At 46.8% G+C, this 21,014-nt stretch overlaps 1 protein-coding gene and 1 long non-coding RNA gene across 2 annotated transcripts in view; one reads left to right on the top strand and one right to left on the bottom strand.

The window, feature by feature from the left end:
• LOC136641753 (uncharacterized) overlaps positions 1–688 on the bottom strand; it is an 8,192-nt gene extending 7,504 nt beyond the window's left edge. The window contains exon 1 of the long non-coding RNA XR_010793915.1: positions 402–688. This is a non-coding gene — a long non-coding RNA (uncharacterized lncRNA). The remainder of the gene's footprint in view (positions 1–401) is intronic.
• Positions 319–21,014, top strand: LOC136641751 (transitional endoplasmic reticulum ATPase-like). The gene is made up of 18 exons (XM_066617766.1): positions 319–694; positions 4,975–5,086; positions 6,209–6,381; positions 6,821–6,963; positions 7,344–7,474; positions 7,905–8,036; positions 8,370–8,472; positions 10,973–11,106; positions 12,184–12,319; positions 12,738–12,850; positions 14,396–14,560; positions 15,524–15,646; positions 16,955–17,167; positions 17,741–17,919; positions 18,018–18,147; positions 18,305–18,463; positions 18,681–18,832; positions 20,212–21,014. The coding sequence occupies exons 1-18, from the start codon at positions 675–677 to the stop codon at positions 20,315–20,317; spliced, it is 2,424 nt and encodes an 807-aa protein (XP_066473863.1). The 5' UTR covers positions 319–674; the 3' UTR covers positions 20,318–21,014.

Raw genomic sequence — 21,014 nt, 5'->3', positions numbered from 1 at the left:
TTTGAAGGGAGTGTTGCCTGGTTTTCCACATCGCCTACCCAGTTTGCAGAGGCACTGCTGATCTTTTTCAGCCAGTGCACCCTGCGTTGGAACAGAGCAGTAGCAGCCTGGGGAAAAACAGTCATGGCAGCTTTGCGGGGGGAGTGATGGCAAGTCGCTAGAGCTGCGACAATAGCATTGGTTGAGCCTACGAGCGTGGGATCCCAACACCTCCACACCTGAGTTCAGAGTCCCTTCGGACAACCAGAACTGGCAGGCGGAGGCACAAGCAGGGACCCCCAGACCGAAGTGACGCTGGTCCGCAGCCACCTGGAACGGCTCTACTCACTGTTACCGCGCTGCAGGCAAAGCTGCAACTACACGGGTCTTGAACCTTCTCTGCCTGTGTGAACCTGACTTGCCTTGATCTGCGAGGCGCAGGCGCGCGTCTTGGCGAGAAAGCGCAGGCAGCGGCGACCCAGCGCCAGCCTGGAACCCCGCTCAGCCTGGCAGGCCTGCGGGGAGGGCGGGCCGACAGGCGCAGGCGGGGGGAGCGGAGCCGGGACGCGCTCCAAGTGTCGTGAGCAGGCAGGGGAGGCAGAGCGGGGCGCGCGGCGAGTGCCCTGTGCGGCCGGGGGGACGTGGGAGCGAAGCCAGCGAAGGGCAGAGGCAGCCCCCGCAGAGCAGCAGCCAGCATGCCGGCCACGGGAGGGGAGTAAGTGACCGTGCATGCGCAGCTACTTTTCCCCCTCCCGCTTTCTGCTGAGAGGGTGCGGGGGGCGCGCGCAGTGCCGGGGATCCGGGGTCCCGGGGGGACTTGGAGGCGCGGGTCTTCCACGCCTCCCCGCCCTCCAGAGCTGCGGCGGGGAGGGAGACGCCTTTGGCCGGAGACGGGGCGATCGGGGGCGCCGGAAGGTCCTGCTCGGGCCTTCAGCCGGGCCCTGCGAGCAAGATGGGAAGAAACTTTCCCAAGTTCAGGAACTGTCCCCCTAGCAGCTAGTGGGGCTTTCCCCCGACTGGCAGGGCGCTGTGGGGGGGCTGCTGTGGTGCCAGGGTCGCTAGTCCCCTGCATGGAGACGGATTTCTCTGGGCCTTTCTCCCCTTGCCTTGCCTGAGGTGGCTGTTTTGGAGAGCCACGCCATGGGGCAGCTGATGTTTGTATCTGACACTGATCGCACAACATGGGCGAGGGGGGGCACTGCTGGTCTGGGATATTTATAGGTCCTGCAATCTGCCCTGGACACAAGACTGGAGAGAAACATGACCCCCGCCCCTCCCCGCTGGGCATTCCTGTTTCTACTCCCTGAATAGCAGCTCTGTGAAGAAAATACAACAACAAAGAGCCTTGTGACACCTTAGAGATGACCACTGAAAGAACGCTTGTGTCACTTTCGCCTTTCAGGTGTCAGGACATTTTGTTTGTTACAGCAGAAGTCACCTGAAACCAGGTGAAACCCTCTCTCTACTAGGCCTAAACAGATTGAAAGGGGGGGACTCGCAAAGCACACCAAATAAAAATGTTATTTAAAAGTTATATTAAATGTTCCAGTTGGTCTGGATGCCTTTCCTCAAGGTAGACCTTCTAGTTAAGCGAAAGTTCTTTTCCTCAGCCTTGCTTCAGATTCTATTCCCATAATGAGTGCTGTGGTCATGTCAGAGGTCCTTCTTGGATCATCCTGGCAATATCAGCAGCAGTGGCACCATTTCGGGAGCTCTGTGGCTCCCTGCCTCAGCTTCAGAATGCATGTATTGCATGCAGAACTGTCATGTGTTTCCTGAGGAATGCTTTGTAAAGGATCTGCAATAAGTGCTCTTAAAATACCCTGAGTCTTTTTTGTGGTGGGTGGGTTTCAATTTCATCTTGAATGTTTTCACGACTAGGCTTTTATACGTTGCTTTCAAATATGACTGTCTCACCAAGACGACCTTTGCTCTGTAGCATAACTCTTCCCCTCCTCTTTCTACAAAATTTGAGACCTTTAAAAGGATTTCTCATAGATTTTGAAAAAGGCTAGTCACATAGAACCTGAACATTCCAGTAAGACTTGAAAGCCACCATTGGCGATGATTCTTTATGGCAGAGGTGGACAACCCGTGGCACATGTGCCACTAGTGGCACACAGACACTTGTCCAGTGGTACTCATAGTTGCCTGTCAAGGCTATGCCACCTGATGCAGGGTTCCATGGCTGCAAGTGCACAATGCTTCTCCCAGCATGAAGCCCAGAAGGGGAGTGACAAGGCCTAGGACAAGGCAAAGATAGGCTTGCAGAGGCTCAGTAGCTCATGTAGGCCAGCCAGGTTTAGAGAGGGCCAAAATAAGGTGGAGTGGCATGTTCAAAATTCTGTATATAAAAAGTGGCACGTGGCATGCTGCACGTTTGTCACCCCTGCTCTGTGGACACAGAATTAGAGGTCAGTGTGGCAAATGAGTTCAGTTTTTAGATCAGAAGTGCTATTAGTCCTCTTTGGTTATTGTTTCCTATTTGTACTTGCCCAGAGGCCAAGCACTATTCAAGTGTGCTTATGTAATCCTGTAAATAAATGCTCACATGAAAAGTACCAACAGGGTTTATCTCTTCTTCCGTAGCAACACCATAGCAAACACTGCCTTTATTACTTTTGGAAATTAATTTTATTTAGTTCTGGAATGAACACTTCTTCCTTTTTTTTCTTTGAAATTCAGAACAGACTTCTCTTCCCCCACCCTGCTCAATACCAACATAGTTCTGTCTCCTGCAGCGAGGCTACCCCATGTTCCATTAAATGGGCACATGAAACCTCACAACCATTGCTGGTTTGGAGCTAGTGCTCCAAGATGCATTTCAGTATAAGTAAATGTAAAGTCATGCACATTGTGGCAAAAAATCAAAACTTCACATATAGGCTAATGGGTTCTGAGCTGTCTGTGACAGATCAGGAGAGAGATCTTGGGGGGGGGTGGACAGGTCGATGAAAGTGTCGATTCAATGTGCGGCGGCAGCGAAGAAGGCCAATTCTATGGTTGGGATCATTAGAAAAGGCATTGAGAACAAAACGGCTAATACTATAATGCCGTTGTACAAATCGATGGTAAGGCCACACCTGGAGTATTGCATCCAGTTCTGGTCGCCGCATCTCAAAAAGGATATAGTGGAAATGGAAAAGGTGCAAAAGAGAGCGACTAAGGGTGCAATCCTAAGCCCTTATGTCAGTGCTTTCCAGCGCTGGCATAGCGGTGCCAATGGGACGTGTGGTGCATCCTGCAGTTGGGTGTCACTCACAGAGGCCTCCTCAAAGTAAGGGAATGTTTGTTCCCTTATCTCAGAGCTGCATTGCCCTTATGTTAGTGCTGGAAAGCACTGACATAAGGGGTTAGGATTGTTTCTTAAGATGATTACTGGGCTGGGGCACCTTCCTTATCAGGAAAGACTACAGTGTTTGGGCCTCTTTTCAGTGTTTGGGCCTCAGCCTAGAAAAGAGACGCCTGAGGGGGGACATGATTGTGACATACAAAATTATGCATTGGAAGGATAAAGTGGATAGAGAGATGCTCTTTACACTCTTACATAACACCAGAACCAGGGGACATCCACTAAAATTGAGTATTGGGAGGGTTAGGACAGACAAAAGAAAATATTTCTTTACTCAGCGTGTGGTTGGTCTGTGGAACTCCTTGCCACAGGATGTGGTGATGGCATCTGGCCTAGATGCATTTAAAAGGGGATTAGACAAATTTCTGGAGGAAAAATCCATTACGGGTTACAAGACATGATGTGTATATGCAACCTCCTGATTTTAGAAATGGGCTATGTCAGATGCAAGGAAGGGCACCAGGATGCAGGTCTCTTGTTATCTCTTGTGCTCCCAGGGGCATTTGGTGGGCTGCTGTGAGATATAGGAAGCTGGACTAGATGGGCCTATGGCCTGATCCAGTGGGGCTGTTCTTATGTTCTTAAGGGATAATATGCCCCTCACACAGACACCACTCAGTAGAGATTTCCAGACTGTAAGCCAACAACTACATTCACTTTGAAGTTCATGGAGTTCAGGTTGAAGAAGGAGCAGAGATGCATTTTTTAAAGCAATAAAATAAAAATTCAAATTCATAAAATTACCTGGTAAATCCACACACCTGCATTGTACCTCAAGGGAACAATATCTGACAGTTCCTATGAGCAAGAATAATGGTCTAATTCGCACAGGCTTTGGTGTAGCTAATTTCAAAGCAGGTTGACTCCGTTGTTAATTTACCAAATATTAGTGCTCAGTGACTAGTAATGTGGGAAACCTATTCATGTTGAATAACTGAATTGTAGTTCAAAGTGGGTTAATTGCAAAATACCAACCTGGTTATTAGTCTACATGTGAACCTATCACAAGGACTCTTCCTAGGAGCTGCTTGATTTACATAGGCTCTTGCTAGCAGTAGAAATAGGCCCTCTAGCCTCTACATCAGTGGTCCACAATTTGTGAGGTGTGAGTCCAGGGGCCATATGGCAAGCGTGCAGGGGCATTGTGGGCCACTCACCCTTGGCAGCCATCACCCAATGCAATGCTGAAAACGGTGATAAGAAGGTTGCCAGGCAGAGCTCCATGTGCAAGGTTTTTGCTGCTGGAAGGACCCATCTGTGCGTCCTAAACCTCTTACCGCCGTTTTCAGGGTTGCTCCATGGTCTCCAATTCAGAAGCAACTGGCAAGGACATCATTGCATTATGCATCATTGCCACTTACTTCTGCGTTCTGAATGTCTGCAGCATGGAAGGCATAGTCATGGAGGTAAGTTTGGGAACCGCTGCTCTATGTTGATCCAGCAGCTTTTACTATCTTTGTATCCCTTAAAGTTCAATTTCTAGATGCCAGTGCCCCTCGTTATTACTTCCACAATTCTTTCTTGATTTGTTTTTCCCTTTTGTGGGCAGATGCACCCAGGCCTCCCTTCTCCAAGCCTTTCCTCCACCTGAGCAATCCCAGGGTCATTAACTTTTGAAATCTTTTCTCCATTCTTTCTTGCAGTCCCAAGGGCGAGGATTATTCTACAGCCATCCTGCGCCAGAAGCATCGTCCAAACCGTCTCATTGTGGATGAAGCTGCCAATGAAGACAACAGTATTGTTAGCCTGTCCCAGGTAACCATGTCATCTTTCCTTTTCTTAGCAGACCAACCACTGCCCTATAACCCATTTTTGACCACCAAGTTAAAAACATGGTGTTTTTTTTCTTTCTATGCAGTTATACTCTGCTCCAGCTTCCATAGCTAGTCCAGTTTTTCCATCTTCTCAAATCTTGCACCCAGTGAGCATGACATCCTCATCTCACAGAAATCATGACTTCATACCCCATGCTCCACTGTGCTCCTGACAACTTACAGCCAGGTTTTCCCATACAGCCAGGTTTTAACTTTTCATCTAGCTAATTGCTAACCATTTGACCTGCCAGCACTGGGTGATATGCAGAGTGGAGGCACAAAAAAGACGGGCAAGCTTCTTTATGGTGGGAGGCAGAGATAATGTAGCATATGGGGGAAGGGGATGATCTGATTGACTCTTAGGTTTAGCAAGCGGGGAATGGATCAGTTTGGCTTGCATCCGTGGAGGGATGAAACCAGCACCGAATCCACTGCTCCTCCCACCTGCAGCTGTATCATGTTGCTTCATTGTGCTGGGCCACGATGATACTACACCGAGTATTCACCTTAAGGATATCCAGGTATATTTTGAGAAACAGAATATGTACAACCTATGTATTCAGAGGTATGCCATGGCTATGCAAACACAAGTATACCTTACAGCATAATTCTGGGCATATCTATTCAGAAGTAAGTCCCATTACATTCAATAGAACTAAGGGCACAATCCTAACCAGATCTACTTAGAATTAAGTCCTATTTTGTTCAATGAGGTTTAGGAAAGTGTGGTTAGGATTGCAGCCTAACTCTCATGTAAGTTTGTATAAGATTGCAATCCTAGAATTGTTAACCACAGACATCAGAGTCCTTAAAAGACATCAATACTCTCTCTTGATTTACTCTCAGATTACCTACACAGATTCAAACACATATCATGAATAAACAAAAAGACTCCCTCACAAAAGCACACTTTGAAAATACCCCCTCCCCAAATCCTTTGTGCATATAATAGAACCACATAAACATACCTGTCACATGGACCTACAAAAGAGCAAACATGCACAGCTGCATGTCTACAAGCTGAACATGTTCTTATTTCAGTTCCACTTTTGGTTCTCTGCAGGCCAAGATGGAGGAACTGCACTTGTTCCGGGGGGACACAGTGCTTCTGAAGGGGAAGAAACGTCGGGAGACTGTGTGCATTGTCCTCACCGATGACTCCTGCCACAATGAAAAGGTTCGCATGAACCGTGTAACCCGCAACAATCTCCGTGTGCGTCTTGGAGATGTGGTTAGGTAAGACTGACCCAAGTAGGAGTGATGAAGGGAAAGCTTAGTAAATTGCACTGTGCTGTAGAGTATAGTGCCAGACATTTGGCAGGGGGTTGGGTAGAGCTGGAAGGTATCTTGCACTGTGCCATGGTCAATAAGGCTCAATAAAGAGAGGTTGTGTTACAGAATGTGGGACTAGATATGGGGATTTCAAGGAGTTAGAGCAAAATGACCCTTAAAATGAGTAATTTGCACATGTACGTTCTTATTTATAATATTTAAAGTTGTCTAACGCAACAGTTGACGTAATAAATAAAGCAACAACACCAGGACATAGTAAGGGCCATTATGTCAACATGAGTAGAGTGAGTTTCCCAGTAGGTTTCTCTGCTACAGGGTGTAAGTTGTCCCTAAGAAGTGCTGTGTTGTATTATGGAGGCCATCTAAGCCCCTCTTTGTATAGTATACAGGCTTGTCCAGATGTGAAGTACGGGAAGCGGATCCACGTGCTGCCTATCGATGACACCATCGCGGGCTTGACTGGGAACCTCTTTGAAGTTTATCTCAAGCCCTACTTTCTGGAGGCCTATAGGCCTGTGCACAAAGGTGAGAAGGGAGGGGACAACGTGTCGTCCTAGAGCTGCCATGAGGGGCAGGCCAGATTTTAGGGGAACAGTGCTATGGAGAGGAGTCTTTGGGGCTTGGGGGGAAGAGAGATGGCCAGTACCTATGGCGGGCACTTTTATGTATCAAGGAGAATGATCAGAGATGAATATTGTTTGCCATCCTGACTGGCGGGAGAGGAATGCAAGGGGTGCTTTATAGACCACCTGGAACCTTTGTTCCCAGTTCCCATTTTACTAGGAGGCAGTACTTGTTCTATAACACCTCCCTGTCACCATGTCCATGTCTCTGTCTTAGTGTACTTAATGTACTGGATGATTGAACTTGGATGATGATAATTGATGTTTCCTTTTTCTTCCCAGGTGACATTTTCCTGGTGCGAGGTGGCATGAGGGCTGTGGAGTTTAAGGTGGTCGAGGTAGATCCCAGCCCCCACTGCATCGTGGCTCCTGACACCATCATCCATTGTGAGGGAGAGCCTATCAAACGAGAGGTGTGTGTAGGGATAGGACAGATGCACCTCAAGAATGGGTTGAGCAAGCAGCTGGATTTTGGCTGGGTGCTTTTTACTAGATGCCATTAAAGCATTCCCTGGTCTAGATAGTGCAGAGACATAAGCCTGTGAGGCTGCAATCCTATACACACTTTCCTGGGAGTAACCCCTACTGAAAACAATAGGACTTACTTCTGTGTAGACATGCATAGGATTGTGTTCTGAGTGTGGGATTTGTCTTGCAAGATTGTTGCTGCAGAACTATATCCTGCAAAATATGTAAACATCTGTGAAGAAAAGAGATGTATGAGCCATGTCCCTGAATATGTGTTCAGCGTATTCAGCAAGTGGAGGACTATGATAGGTGTTTTTACTGGAAGGGGGGGTGTAGTCTGCTATTGAGATAATGTGTCATACTTTGTTCTGTCAGGATGAAGAGGAAAGCCTCAATGATGTTGGCTATGATGACATTGGGGGTTGCCGGAAGCAGTTGGCTCAGATCAAGGAGATGGTGGAGCTGCCGTTAAGACACCCAGCGCTCTTCAAAGCTATTGGTGTGAAGGTACAAGGGGGGAAACAGAAGAGGCCAGGGCACAATAACCTCCTTTACAAAAGAGCCCAAAATGTACCCAAATATTCCACCAGAGACAGCATGGACATTTGCTTCTCCAAGCAGGACTGTCCTTATCATTTTACTTCTGCTACTGAAAGCCCTTCCCCTCTCTTACACGGCAGGCTCCCTTAGTGTATTTCTCTTCCTGATTCATTGATCCCAGTGTCTTTTCTGATGCATTGGCTTCTCTCACTGTGGGATGAGTCAGTCACCTTGCACCCCTTATGCAAGGTGCAAGACAGCTCTTATGTGGCTCATCTGCTTCATCTCCTTCTTCCTCAGCCTCCACGAGGGATTCTCCTTTACGGTCCCCCAGGCACAGGGAAAACGCTTGTGGCCCGGGCAGTTGCAAATGAAACTGGAGCCTTCTTCTTCCTTATCAACGGTGAGAGATAATGGCATGGAGGATCTTAGGAAAACCTATTCAACAATCTTTTATCCAGCCTGCACATCCCTCTACGATTTTATCCCAAAATATTGCAGTGATCAGAGGCGTAGCTAGGTCATTTGACACCCGGGGCCCATAAAATTTTGTCAACCCATATGACATAATTAATTATTATATTGTATTATTTATTATTAATTAATTAATTCACATTTTAATACCACCCTTCCACTAAGCAGCTCAGGGTGGTGCACATGGTTCCACCCCTTATTTTGTCCTCACAACAACCCTGTGAGGTAGGTAAGACAGAGATGATAATAGTCATGATATGAAATGAATAATAATAATAATGGCCAGAAAATAAATGCAGTGAATATTTCCCCACAAGCAATGGATGAAATTCTGCATAAAATGGTATATAACATGATGGTATTATTCCTAAAAGCCACGATTTCAAGAATTTTGGTCACTAGGAAGATTGTGGGGGATCCAGGATTGGAGGGGGGAGAGATTGGGGGGATCCAGGTTTGGAGGGGGGGAGAAAGGGAGATGTGGGGGGTGCAGGCTTGGAGGGGGAGAAAGGGAGATTGTGGGGGATGCAGGCTTGGAGGGGGGGAGAAAGGGAGATGTGGGGGGTGCAGGCTTGGAGGGGGAGAAAGGGAGATTGTGGGGGGTGCAGGCTTGGAGGGGGAGAAAGGGAGAATGTGGGGGTGCAGGCTTGGAGGGGGGAGAAAGGGAGATTGTGGGGGGTGCAGGCTTGGAGGGGGGAGAAAAGGAGAATGTGGGGATCCAGGCTTGGAGGGGGGGAGAGTAAGCATATCACTATCAGGACTCACCCAGTTTAGCAAGTCTAAAAACAAGTAAAAATTCACTTTAAATTTCAAGCCTCTGCTTCATTCTTTGGGTGGGGGGGGGTGCTGCCTTCTGGAGCATTGTTTGAGCTCCACTCTCATCAGATTGGGACCATGCAGCTAGCCTTGCACACCCCTGTGCTGAACTTGACCAGCAACCAAGGCACGTTTGCCTACTTGTGAGTAAACGCGATCATGTGGCTTCCTTTCATTTTCCATAGGGCTGAATACATTCTTCAGCTTGGAGGGAGGGACTTCCTTCTTGGGTGTTTTTGGGGGGCTGATTTCATTGGATAGGAACCATTGTGGTGTCCTTGGATTCCTCTCAGCCTGCCCTTTCCAATGGACTAAGGCACGTCCGCCTACTCGCGAGTAAACGCGCGATATGGCTTGGTTTTGCTTTCCATAGGGCTCCATGCATTTTTTTGTTTCTGGTTTTTTGGCCATAACTTTTGATGGAAAGGAGATATCTCAGTCTGGTTTTTTGCATTGCATTCCGCTTGAAATTCCACATCCAACGGTATATAACAAGATGGGGTTACACCTAACCTTCACGATGTTAGCGATGTTGGGTCATTTGTGGTGTCACCCCCCCCCAAGGGTGCTACCCGGGGTGGACCACTCCTCTGCCCCTCGCTAGCTATGCCACTGGCAGTGATGATGATGGTTAAAGTTCCCATCTATATACATGGCACTTTACAGACTGACAAAACCAAGAGGGAACTTACAGTCTCTGGATTCTAAGGGCTGGCATACAGTTTCCTGGTATGGTGCAATTTGTGCACTTTTCCAGTCACTTTCTTGGGGTCCTCTTCATCTTCTCTGAAGTATGGTAGAGGGTGCTTGAAGTCTCTGACTGTAATTGTTTACTCTTATCGAGGAAGGCATTGGGAAAAAGCAGGCTGACCAAGGGGAGTAGCACCTAATGGTGAGCATGCATACACACCTTCCTGCTTTCTCTTTTTATGGGGTCAGCAGCTGAATGAGGGGATATCTGGTAGTTTCTGTCTGCTGTCACTATCCCAGGCCATAGCTACCAGGCAGAGGGGAGCCATCTGCCTTGGGTGCCCTTTGGGAAGAAAGGCAGAATATAAATCTAATAAATAAAATAAATCTGGGAGGAAAAAAACCCTCTCAGTAGAGCACTGAATCTGGGGGTTTCTTATTAGAAATCAAAACCACAGTAGCATCTTAAAGAGTGATCAGAGAGTGATCAGATGTGACCACTGAATTACTTTTGAACATGGTTTAGGCAAGCAAAGGGTCAAAATGTAACTAGTTTATTAAAATTATTCCAAAAGAATGGCAATTAAACCAAATAGGGAAACGGAGGAGTACAAGAAGGAGGATGGAAAAATGCCTGAACTCAGCAGGATGAATACAAAGAAACAGCTTGAACAAACTAGATGTAGTGACTACCAACACCCAGCAGATGGAACTGGGATGCTACTCAAGAGCAAACAACCTCCCCAGCTGGTCATTTTTTGAAGTTTGCAAAGGATAAAAGGCTGCTGTAAGGAGGCTCCAGCTGCTTTTAGCGGCTGAATCTGCACAGGAGTGTCAGGGGAGCCAGGAGGTCCAAAAATAAGGAAAATTGTATAAAAAATTAAGGGGGAAACAGCTATCATAACTCTTCTGCTCTTCTTCAGGCCCAGAGATCATGAGCAAATTGGCTGGGGAATCAGAGAGCAACTTACGCAAAGCCTTTGAAGAGGGTGAGAAGAATGCTCCAGCCATCATCTTTATTGATGAACTGGATGCCATTGCTCCAAAGAGGGAGAAGGTAAGGGACGGCATTGCTAGAAGCAGAAAGTCAGGCTAGAGAGACCTTCACTCTGCTTTTCCCAAAGTGGGATCCTTGTGTTGTTGACTGTCCCCATTCACATATGGACGAAGGTGTCTCTCCCTGTCTATCTCTGAAAACTTCAAAGGCAGGTACATCCCATCAAATGAAAGAGTTGTATACACAACGCCTACACTCTTACCTCAACACGCACATGTAGTCTGAAACTGGCCACAAATGTGTTGGCATTTTTGTGGTTTACGTAGAAATGCAAGTGTGTGGATCTATTGATAGGCGTGGCAGAGTCTCTCCTAAGTTGGTAAGCATGGAAGAAAAGAGATGGCAGAATGGAATTAAGCCATCCCTGATTGTGTTTAGTGCTGGAATACAATAGAAATGATGTTTTTGCACCAAACTAAGTGGTAAGAGCTGTGATTCTCCCAACCTGGCACTAAGAGGATCTGTGTTAAAGAAACTGAGTCCTACTCTCATCATGTGCACGCTGAGCTTGGCACATAAAAGAGTTGACCAAATACCTTAAACCTTTATTGTCATTACCCTGTTAGCAAAGGACAAGGTGGTGCCCAAATCCCTTCCTCCATGTTCCAACTTCTTGTTAAAGGGTGATACATTATTGTGAGCTCTGCACGTTTTTATCCCATTTTTTCACATGGATCAAGGCCCACAGGGTGTAGCACTGCAATGAACACCTTCCTGGTCTCCTGCCTCATTGCCCTTCTCACCTTTTCTCCACATCACTGCCCTCTCTGTGCCTTTCTTATGCCCATCCACTCCTAGGGAGTACTGTGGATATGTCAGAATGCCAGATATATGTCAGAATGCCAGATGCAAGGGAGGGCACCAGGATGGAGGTCTCTTGTTATCTGGTGCGCTCCCTGGGGCATTTGGTGGGACGCTGTGAGATACAGGAAGCTGGACTAGATGGGCCTATGGCCTGATCCAGTGGGGCTGTTCTTATGTTCTTATGTGCATTGCTCACATGTTGGCTTTTAGAGGGTGAGCATGAGGAGTGTGGCTGATATTCAAGTGTCTTCACCTTTCCCACTCTCATTTCAGACACATGGGGAAGTGGAACGCCGCATTGTCTCCCAGCTGCTCACACTCATGGACGGCCTGAAGCAGCGCTCACATGTAGTAGTCATGGCTGCCACCAATCGACCCAACAGTATTGATCCTGCCTTGCGCCGGTTTGGTAGGAGACTGTTCTACACTTGCATCTATCTGGCCCAGATATTTTCCTCCTTTAGATTTGAGCCTTAAAGCCATTCAAGAAGAAATCAGTGTCCCCATGTCACAAATTGCTCCTAAGATACAACTGAAGCCCAAGTTTGTTTATTTTAATAGCTCCATCCTGTCTTTCAGCCTACAAGTGCTGACTGTTTTAAATTACAGGCTTCTTCTTTCCTGCTTTGCCCATTAGGCCGTAGTTTCTCCACCTGCCTGCTGCCAGTGCACACATTCTAATTTGCTAGATCCCATTCCATTCCATTCCATGGTTTCTTACCCATAAGCCATGCTTCTTCTATGGACCAAATCTCGCAGATAAATTTGGATCATTTGTTTCCTCATGGTTCTGGGTCTGGGCTTAAATGCACGTCTCCCCTCCGCAGGGCGCTTTGACCGAGAAATTGACATCGGAATCCCAGATTCAGTGGGAAGGCTGGAAATCTTGCAGATTCACACCAAGAACATGAAATTGGCCGATGATGTGGATCTTGAGAGGGTGAGGGAATGGAATTGGAGGTTTGTGGTAAATTGGAGAGAGGGTGGATTCATGGGACAATTAAAGATGAATGAGTTATTTGGCTCTCATTAAGAGCTAGTTGACACATGCAAGATGCTTATTGGTTACTGCCACATAACTTTGCATGACTAACAGCCCAATCCTGCTGCAGCCATGCCAACAGGGCACATGCTGCATCCGGGGGGGGGGGGTCACAGAGGCCTCCTCAAGGTAAAGGAACATTTATTCCCTTACCTCAGGGCTGCATTGCAGCTGCACTTGAGCTGGAAAGTTGGTTAGGATTGGGCTGTGAATGAGTCACCGCAGATCGAACACAACAAATTACCCTTCAGTGCAAAGTTTTTCAAGGGTGTTATTCCCCACATTCATCAAGATTTACAAAATCAAATGATGCACTTATATGTGTACACCAGCCCTAAGTATCTTGGGAGTGTGATGATTGCTGTTATTATTTATTATTCAAATCAGTTGCAGACCTACCATTGAAGTTGATGGGGCAAATGCCCCGGGCACGAACTTATAGTTCTCCGCAGAAGCCTCTTTGAGGCTCCCAAGGGTGGGTCAGAAATTGTGCTTCCAGTTTTCTGGAAGCACAGTTTATAGCGTCAGGGAACCTCAGAGGGGCTTCCCCGATGCAGGCTCAGGTTGTGCGAGGCTCCATGAGCCTCAGGTGAGTGCAGGGGGGGGCGGATTTCCACATGGGGGAGGCAACAGCCTGTGGGGGGTGCCATTGCAGACCTTTGCCCCCAGGTCCAGGACTGGGGAGGTCTGCTGCTGATTCATGTACCACTTTTCAACAACAACAAAAACATCTCCTAAGCAGTTTACATAGCAAAAGGAATGAGAAGGTTGTTCCCTCTTCCAAAGGGGCTTTCAACAACAACTAAAAGGAAAAAAAGAAAGAAACACAAGGGAGACACCAGCAACAGCCATGAGGAGGGAAGTTATGCTGGGATGAATAGGGACAGTTGCTCCCTCCCTGCATGTGCTTAGGGCATGTGTATCCTCACTCAGACACTGAGGATGAAGGGTAGATTACCAGTTCTAGCAGGCACTGTGTGTATTGAAGCATGTCTGTACATAGAGACACTCTACATTTGGTCCCAGGAACTAGTCTGGGCACAGGAAGCAGCAGCCTTTCTGCAGCTAAGCACATCTGGGCTTGGTCAGTGCCTGAATGGTTTTTGCTACCAGGAAACCCATGAATTTTGCCTTGAGTTTCCTGATGGAAGAAAAGTAAGATGTAGGTATAGCACAAAGTAAAAATAAATATATTTGCCTGGAGTTAACCCATTTCTGCCCATCCCAAAGGTGTACACATTTGATCCTTGTTGTGTATATGCAACGTTGGGAAGAAATGGCTTAATTATGGTTATACTTTCCCCTGTGCTGACCCTCTTAAATCCTGGCAATGACTCACTTTCAATGAAAGCTTCAGGAACTGGGTGCCTGTACCCTAAGAAATTGTCCTAAGGATTACCCCTAATGTCAGGCTGCATCAATAAACACGGTCTATAATTGCAGGTGGGCAATGAGACACATGGACATGTTGGTGCTGATCTGGCAGCATTGTGCTCTGAAGCAGCACTTCAGGCAATCCGTAAGAAGATGAGTGTCATCGACCTGGAGGATGACACAATTGATGCTGACATCCTCAATTCCATGGCTGTTACCATGGATGACTTCCAGGTAGGTCTGTTCCAGCAGTCCAGTAGCAAGAAGTCTTAAGATGGACTTGTCTGTCTATAATAAAATATGAAATGCTGCCAGAATGAGCATTTCAGCGGTGTAAGGCCCTTCATGGCTGTTGCAAAATGTGTGCGAAGAACAAGGTAAAATCACTGGCTTAGGTCTGATTCCCATCTTGTAGGCCGGCAGCCATTTTGCAGCAGCTGTGAGAACAGAGCTTGTTAGCAGGCTGAGAAGCCCATTCCTTATCAGGAGTCTCGCTTCAGGCAGGCTAGAAACTGAATAAAGAATACTGGTCCTCAAAGTCTCACTAATTGGAAATAAGAGCCAGCTATGATTCACCAGTTGGGAACAGGTTGCGCAGGTTCATGTGGACCCATTCAGGTGTCAAGTGCTTGCTTCCAGGCAAGTGAACAAATATTCCTGTACCTGGGGGAGAACTTTGGGGCCTGAAACTACTCCATGGGATACAGCATGCTCCCCACTGGCATGGCTCTGTCACCGCACAGAGAGTTACATAGAATTAGGCTGTAATTTATTTTGGACAGAGCTCTCAAAAGAGGAAAAATTCATCAAAATTATGAAAATGTTGGCAATTCTACTTGAAATTTTTTGTGCCCCTCCAGAACAGGAGTTCAATGAGTCACTGTTTTAGCTGTGATCAGCTCTATTTAATGCTTGGTCAGAAAGTGCAGGCTTCAAGTTCGTGTTTTGTATGTTTTCCATGTAAACTGCAAATATTGGCTAGTCCTGTTCCCTGTTATAAATCCATTTTCCAGGCCCGTCTACAGTCCCAGCAAATCCCTTGAAATTAATGCTGTTTCTTTCCTAGCCTAATGGAGTGTTCTGGTTTCCACGGGGACCAGTAGCTGAGAATTAGAGCCCCGGCAGGCTATGACCACTGTGATACTTCACGCTGCTGTGTGAATCACAATGTTGCCTTCCTGTCTTCCTGCTTTGCAGTGGGCTCTTGGCCAGAGCAACCCTTCAGCACTTCGTGAGACTGTAGTGGAAGTGCCTCAGGTCTCTTGGGATGATATTGGGGGCCTGCAGGAAGTCAAACGTGAGCTTCAGGAGCTGGTGCAGGTCAGTAGGAGCAGGCAAAGTTCACACTCATTCAATCTAGTAGCTGTAGAAGTAGTAGCAGCAACATTTGTAGTTTCATTTAAATGTCTAAGAAAGTGTTGTGCAAAAACTGTGTGTTTAAGCATAATAACACTTCAGACAAGCCAAAAATAAATGAAAATTGCAGAGATCCACCCCTTGCAAATGAGTATAAGTTGTCATAGGCCTTGCACTATTTCCTAAATGACAATGAATCAGAACTCTCAACAAATCAAAGGAAGAAAGATGTTTCAAAGATATGCGCTACAAGACAGTAAGAAGAGGCTGTGCAGGATTATATCAAGAACTCGGTTTTGATAAGGCAGTAGCATTATTGGATTGGATCCAAGCCCTCTCTTGCACAGGCTTGGAAAGGTTGCTGTGACCCCTAAATGAGGCTTCAAGAGGAATGCTGATCTGGAATATCCAAGGCAACCAGATCTCAAAGCACATGATGCTGCCACACAGAATTTACCCATCTCATCTCTTGTGCAAAGTGTAAGGCAGGCAATAAGTGTCCCTGCTCTCTTAGAGATGTGGATGCTAAAGCTGCTGTACATGCACTACACAGCAGATGAGTGCAAAACTAGGACCAAAGCAATGAAACTCTGTGGTTGTCTCTATCTAGGACCCTTATTTACAGTCTTATGAACCTGCCACTTTGAAACTCCTTCCCCCTCTGGTAAGACAAGCAATTTTTTAAAAAATGCCATGGACTTTATGGCTTAAAAGGGGAGGCCTGTAGGCAATGCATCACTGAGCATCTTTAACAATACACATTCTGTGTCTCCTCTGCATTACACAAATGTACACTAAGCCCTGCATAGGCGCATAGTCATTAATCATAGGTGATGATACATTCAATACTGGCTCTACATATTCCTCAGATACAAAGAGGCATGCTTGTGGAGCTGCATACACTGGTGCCCAATGCACTAACAAATTCCAGTATGCTTATTTGAGTGCTGCTGTGCAAGGGGTGTGAGTGCTTGAATGGGTACTGGAATAGAGACAGGATAAACATGCTGCCCCTGACTCACCAGGTGAATGTGGTGTTTCCTCACTTCATTTCAGCTCCCTCTTCTAATGTAATTGCTGGGGGGGGGGGATGGAATTGTGTACAGATTCCATAGGCAGTCAAGGCAAATGTGGGGAATTTGATCTCCTTTTCCCTAGACCCCAAACAAGAAAGAGGTGTGGTATTTCAAGGCTGGTAAAGCAGGAGATGGCATGTTTAGATGGCAAGAATGGTGCCAGTTCTTTAATACCTTGCTCTCTTACCTTTCCCAGTTCCCAGTGGAGTATCCTGACAAATTCTTGAAGTTTGGGATGACGCCGTCACGAGGTGTGCTGTTCTATGGACCCCCTGGCTGTGGCAAGACCCTGCTTGCCAAAGCCATTGCCAATGAGTGTCAGGCCAACTTTGTCTCCATCAAGGGTCCTGAGCTGCTTACCATGTGGTTTGGAGAGAGCGAGGCCAATGTCCGTGATGTTTTTGACAAGGTGCGCAGTGGGAGTGGGATCGAGATGATGGCAGAAGGTCCTGTTTTTTGCCTGCAATCTCTATGAATAGCCAGAACATGAAAAAGTCAGCAATGAACCTCCAAACCCTTTTGGGATTCAGAGAGGGGGTAGGGAAATTAAATCATTGATTCCAGAGGTTTTTGTTAAGGCACATCATTGGTGAGATTTTATGAGCTGTCCATTGATTTTCTGCAGGGAGTAAGAAGTCACACTTCTGTATAGCCTTTGTTGCTTATTCTAGTCATTTAGCCCAGTTGGCTGCCCATTTGTTATCCATAACCCATTGGCTCAATTCTGAAATATCCTGTGAAGATCACTGGTTTAGAAGCCTCAAGCTCTTCAGTGCCATTCGCTTGGGGGGGGGGGAGGAGTCAGCTCTCACTTCAGTTCTTCACAAAGACACCTTGTGTTAAGTCGGGGCAGTTGTAGTGCTAACTACTAGGGTGTACTGCATTTCAAGGACACAGGGCCCATGAGCAGTAGACAGAACCCAACTTGGTCTCATAATTGCTCTTTCATTACTTGTCTCATGTTAGTATCTTCTTTCCCTAGGCCCGGCAGGCAGCTCCCTGTATTCTGTTTTTTGATGAGCTGGACTCCATTGCCAAGGCACGAGGTGGTGGTGCAGGGGATGGTGGAGGTGCAGCTGACCGTGTCATCAACCAGATCCTCACCGAGATGGATGGCATGACCAACAAGAAGACTGTTTTCATCATAGGTGCCACCAACAGGTGAGACTTTCTAAAGATAGGAAGGATGCAGAGGTCTAGTTCCAAAGTGAAGTAGCTAGTGAGCTTTGACTTGTTTCTCATATCTCTTTGGCTCCCAGACCAGACATCATCGACCCAGCCATCCTACGTCCTGGGCGTCTGGACCAGCTCATCTACATCCCATTGCCTGATGAAAAGTCTCGTGTGGCCATCCTTCAGGCTAACTTGCGCAAGTCACCAGTTGCCAAGGTTAGTTAAGGCAGGCGTAAAAAAAAAAGAGGGGGGGAACAGATGCTAAAAGCAGGGATTGGATTCTGAGTCCAACAGAGAAGATTTCTTTAGAGATGGGATGTTTCTCTGTCTTGGCAAGTCTCCACCTTCAATTCCATGTGTCTTCCTTTGACAGGATGTGGACTTGAATTATCTGGCCAAGATCACCCATGGCTTCTCAGGTGCAGACCTCACAGAAATCTGCCAGCGGGCTTGTAAGCTTGCCATCCGTGAGGCCATTGAGATGGAGATCAAGGCAGAACGGGAACGCCAGCGTCATAAATATGCCGCTATGGTACGGAGACAAAAAGTCCCAACAGTGTCTAGACAAATTTCTCCCCAAGGTCTCAAGCCCTGTCTTGCCTTCAGTAACATGTTCTGGGCTTTCCTCGGTACACTGACAAACACAACCCATCTTGGGGCCATGGTGTCTCCACTGTACTGATGATCTTAGGGGTTGGTGGGCTCTTAAGGACTCAGCCCAACTATGTTTTCCCTGCCCTTTGTAACAGGATGATGATTACGACCCAGTGCCAGAGATCCGACGTGATCACTTTGAGGAAGCAATGCGCTTTGCACGCCGCTCTGTCAGCGATAATGACATACGCAAATATGAGATGTTTGCCCAGACATTACAGCAGAGCCGTGGCTTTGGCAACTTCAGGTGAGACTGAAAGAAACTTGTACTTATTTATTATTTTATTTATTTATTGGATTTGTATTCTGCCTTTCTCCCCGAAGGGCACCCAAGGCGGCTAACAATCAAGTTAAAAATACAGATAAACATTAAAAATACTAAACACTTAAAAACAATTAAAACAGTACTTCCTCTCCGCACCCCCTCCCTGCACTGTTCTAAACTCATTCTAGTCACTGCTTGAAACTGAGCCCCATGCAGCTTGGAGTTTGGCTTCCCAGAAGTCAGCAAAGTCGGTGACATCATCACCTCCGTACAGCCATGGTAGGGCTCTGTGCACCAGCAGCAAAAACTACAGGGAACTCTGCCCCCTGGTCACAATGTGTGGGGCCTTGTTTTCAGCCAGGAGAAGAGTATTTGGGAATCCTGGCACGTCTCATTCATGCAGGGAAGCTGTGGGAATCTCAGTTGTATTCCTTTCTTATTGGACAGGATGTGGGCTCTCTGCCTGACAGGCAGACCAGGGATGAACTCTAATCTGGTTCTCACACCAGGGTACAGAAAAGTTGGAATCATCTTGTTCTTATGCAGAGGCAGAGGTTGCGTTAACTTTACTCTCAAAATAATTCAGGAACTTTGGCCTTCCTTTTAACTTTGGGGCAATAGAGAGGGGAGCCTTGACCTTCTTTTCAAACAAGATAAAGGAACCTCAGCTTTCCTCTCCCATCAGGATAGGTGAAAGGGACAACCTATAATTTGCCTTTCCCAGCAAATGTGAGGACTGATGATGACGACGACAATTGACATATCGCTTAAAAATAAAAGGTTCACTAAGCGGTTTACAGAGCTAAACAAATAAATAAATGGTTACTTATCCCCAAAGGACTCACTGTTATAGAGATGCAGAGGAAACACCAGTAAACAACCACTAGAAAAAGATACTGTGCTGGGAATGAATAGATTCTCTCAGAGTATTTTGCAAGACAACATTCCAGATACAAAGCAAAGTAAAGTTCAAAATAAAAGCGATAAAATGAAACAAAAAGAACTGCAGTCAACAAAAAGACCATTCTTAAAATGGCATTGCCCCGTTCCAGCTGTGGAGATGCAGGACCATATGCAGGTGTATTGTTTACGACTTGCAGATTTGGGGTCTGCAGGCATAAATCAGATGTACATTCAGATGTACATTAGGACAATCACATAAGCGGGTCTGTCTGCATTACATTCCTCTGAATGGGATGCACATTCAGATGCACATTAACATTCTTACACAAGTAGATGCATGTTTGCATCTAGTTTACATACAGCTACAACTGGATACAGGATCCACGTTTACATAAAAAAGAATAAATTGCTTATATTTTCTTCGTACTGAACCAGCCCTGTTCTTTTTTGCTCCACAGGTTTCCAGCTGGCAAGCAGAGTGGTAGTGGAGGGGGCAGCAGTGGAAGCAACAGTGGTCAAGGAAATCTCTTCCAGGAGGAGGGCGATGATGATCTCTATAACTGATTGGCTGAGCAATGCCTACTTGCACTGGAGCCGTTGGCCCCCGTTTGCTCATAGCTGCTGTGCTCTTTGAGGCTAAGCACCCTGCCCTTCTACATTCTTCCACTGACTGCTGGAGACAAACACCTCACTCCTAGTTTTTGACGTGAGGCCAAGTGTCTCTGCCAATAATCTTCTGTGGCTTGGCCCTTAGGAGAAGGCCTTTCCTACCCTTGTGTGTTGGATATGAAGTACCCATGGCAGTCACCAGGGGGAACCAAAGCCTAAGGAGATGGCCTAAGGACATAAGAACTGCCTTGCTGGATCAGACCAAAGGTCCATCTAGCCCTGCATTCTGTTTTCAACATTAGCCAATCAAATGCCTCTGGATGCTCCCAAGCAGAGTGCAAAATGCTCCATTCATCCCTCGTCTCACCTGAAACTGTCCCAAGCTGGTGCCTGCTCCTTGTAGCATTTGTATTGATGGTGCTTAATTTAGAACCCAGCTAGCTGGAGGATCTACATTCTCCTGTCCCTCTTGCTAACAACCCAGCTTGCTTCCAGTGGCCCCATCTGTCTCACAGCAGTCAGCTTTTGGAACCTGTCCTATTCTTGAGGCCAATGAACTCCAGTTTGAATTGTCAGGTGACAGAGGCTTCTGGGTATCCAATAACCTGAAAGTGCATGTAAAAGGTGACAAACAGTAAAGGCCTGAATTGTG

This window comes from Tiliqua scincoides, chromosome 2 (genome assembly GCF_035046505.1).
Source record: "Tiliqua scincoides isolate rTilSci1 chromosome 2, rTilSci1.hap2, whole genome shotgun sequence".
Lineage (NCBI taxonomy): Eukaryota > Metazoa > Chordata > Lepidosauria > Squamata > Scincidae > Tiliqua > Tiliqua scincoides.
Note: the sequence above shows the minus strand (reverse complement) of the source record. Positions and strands in the feature narration are given on the sequence as shown.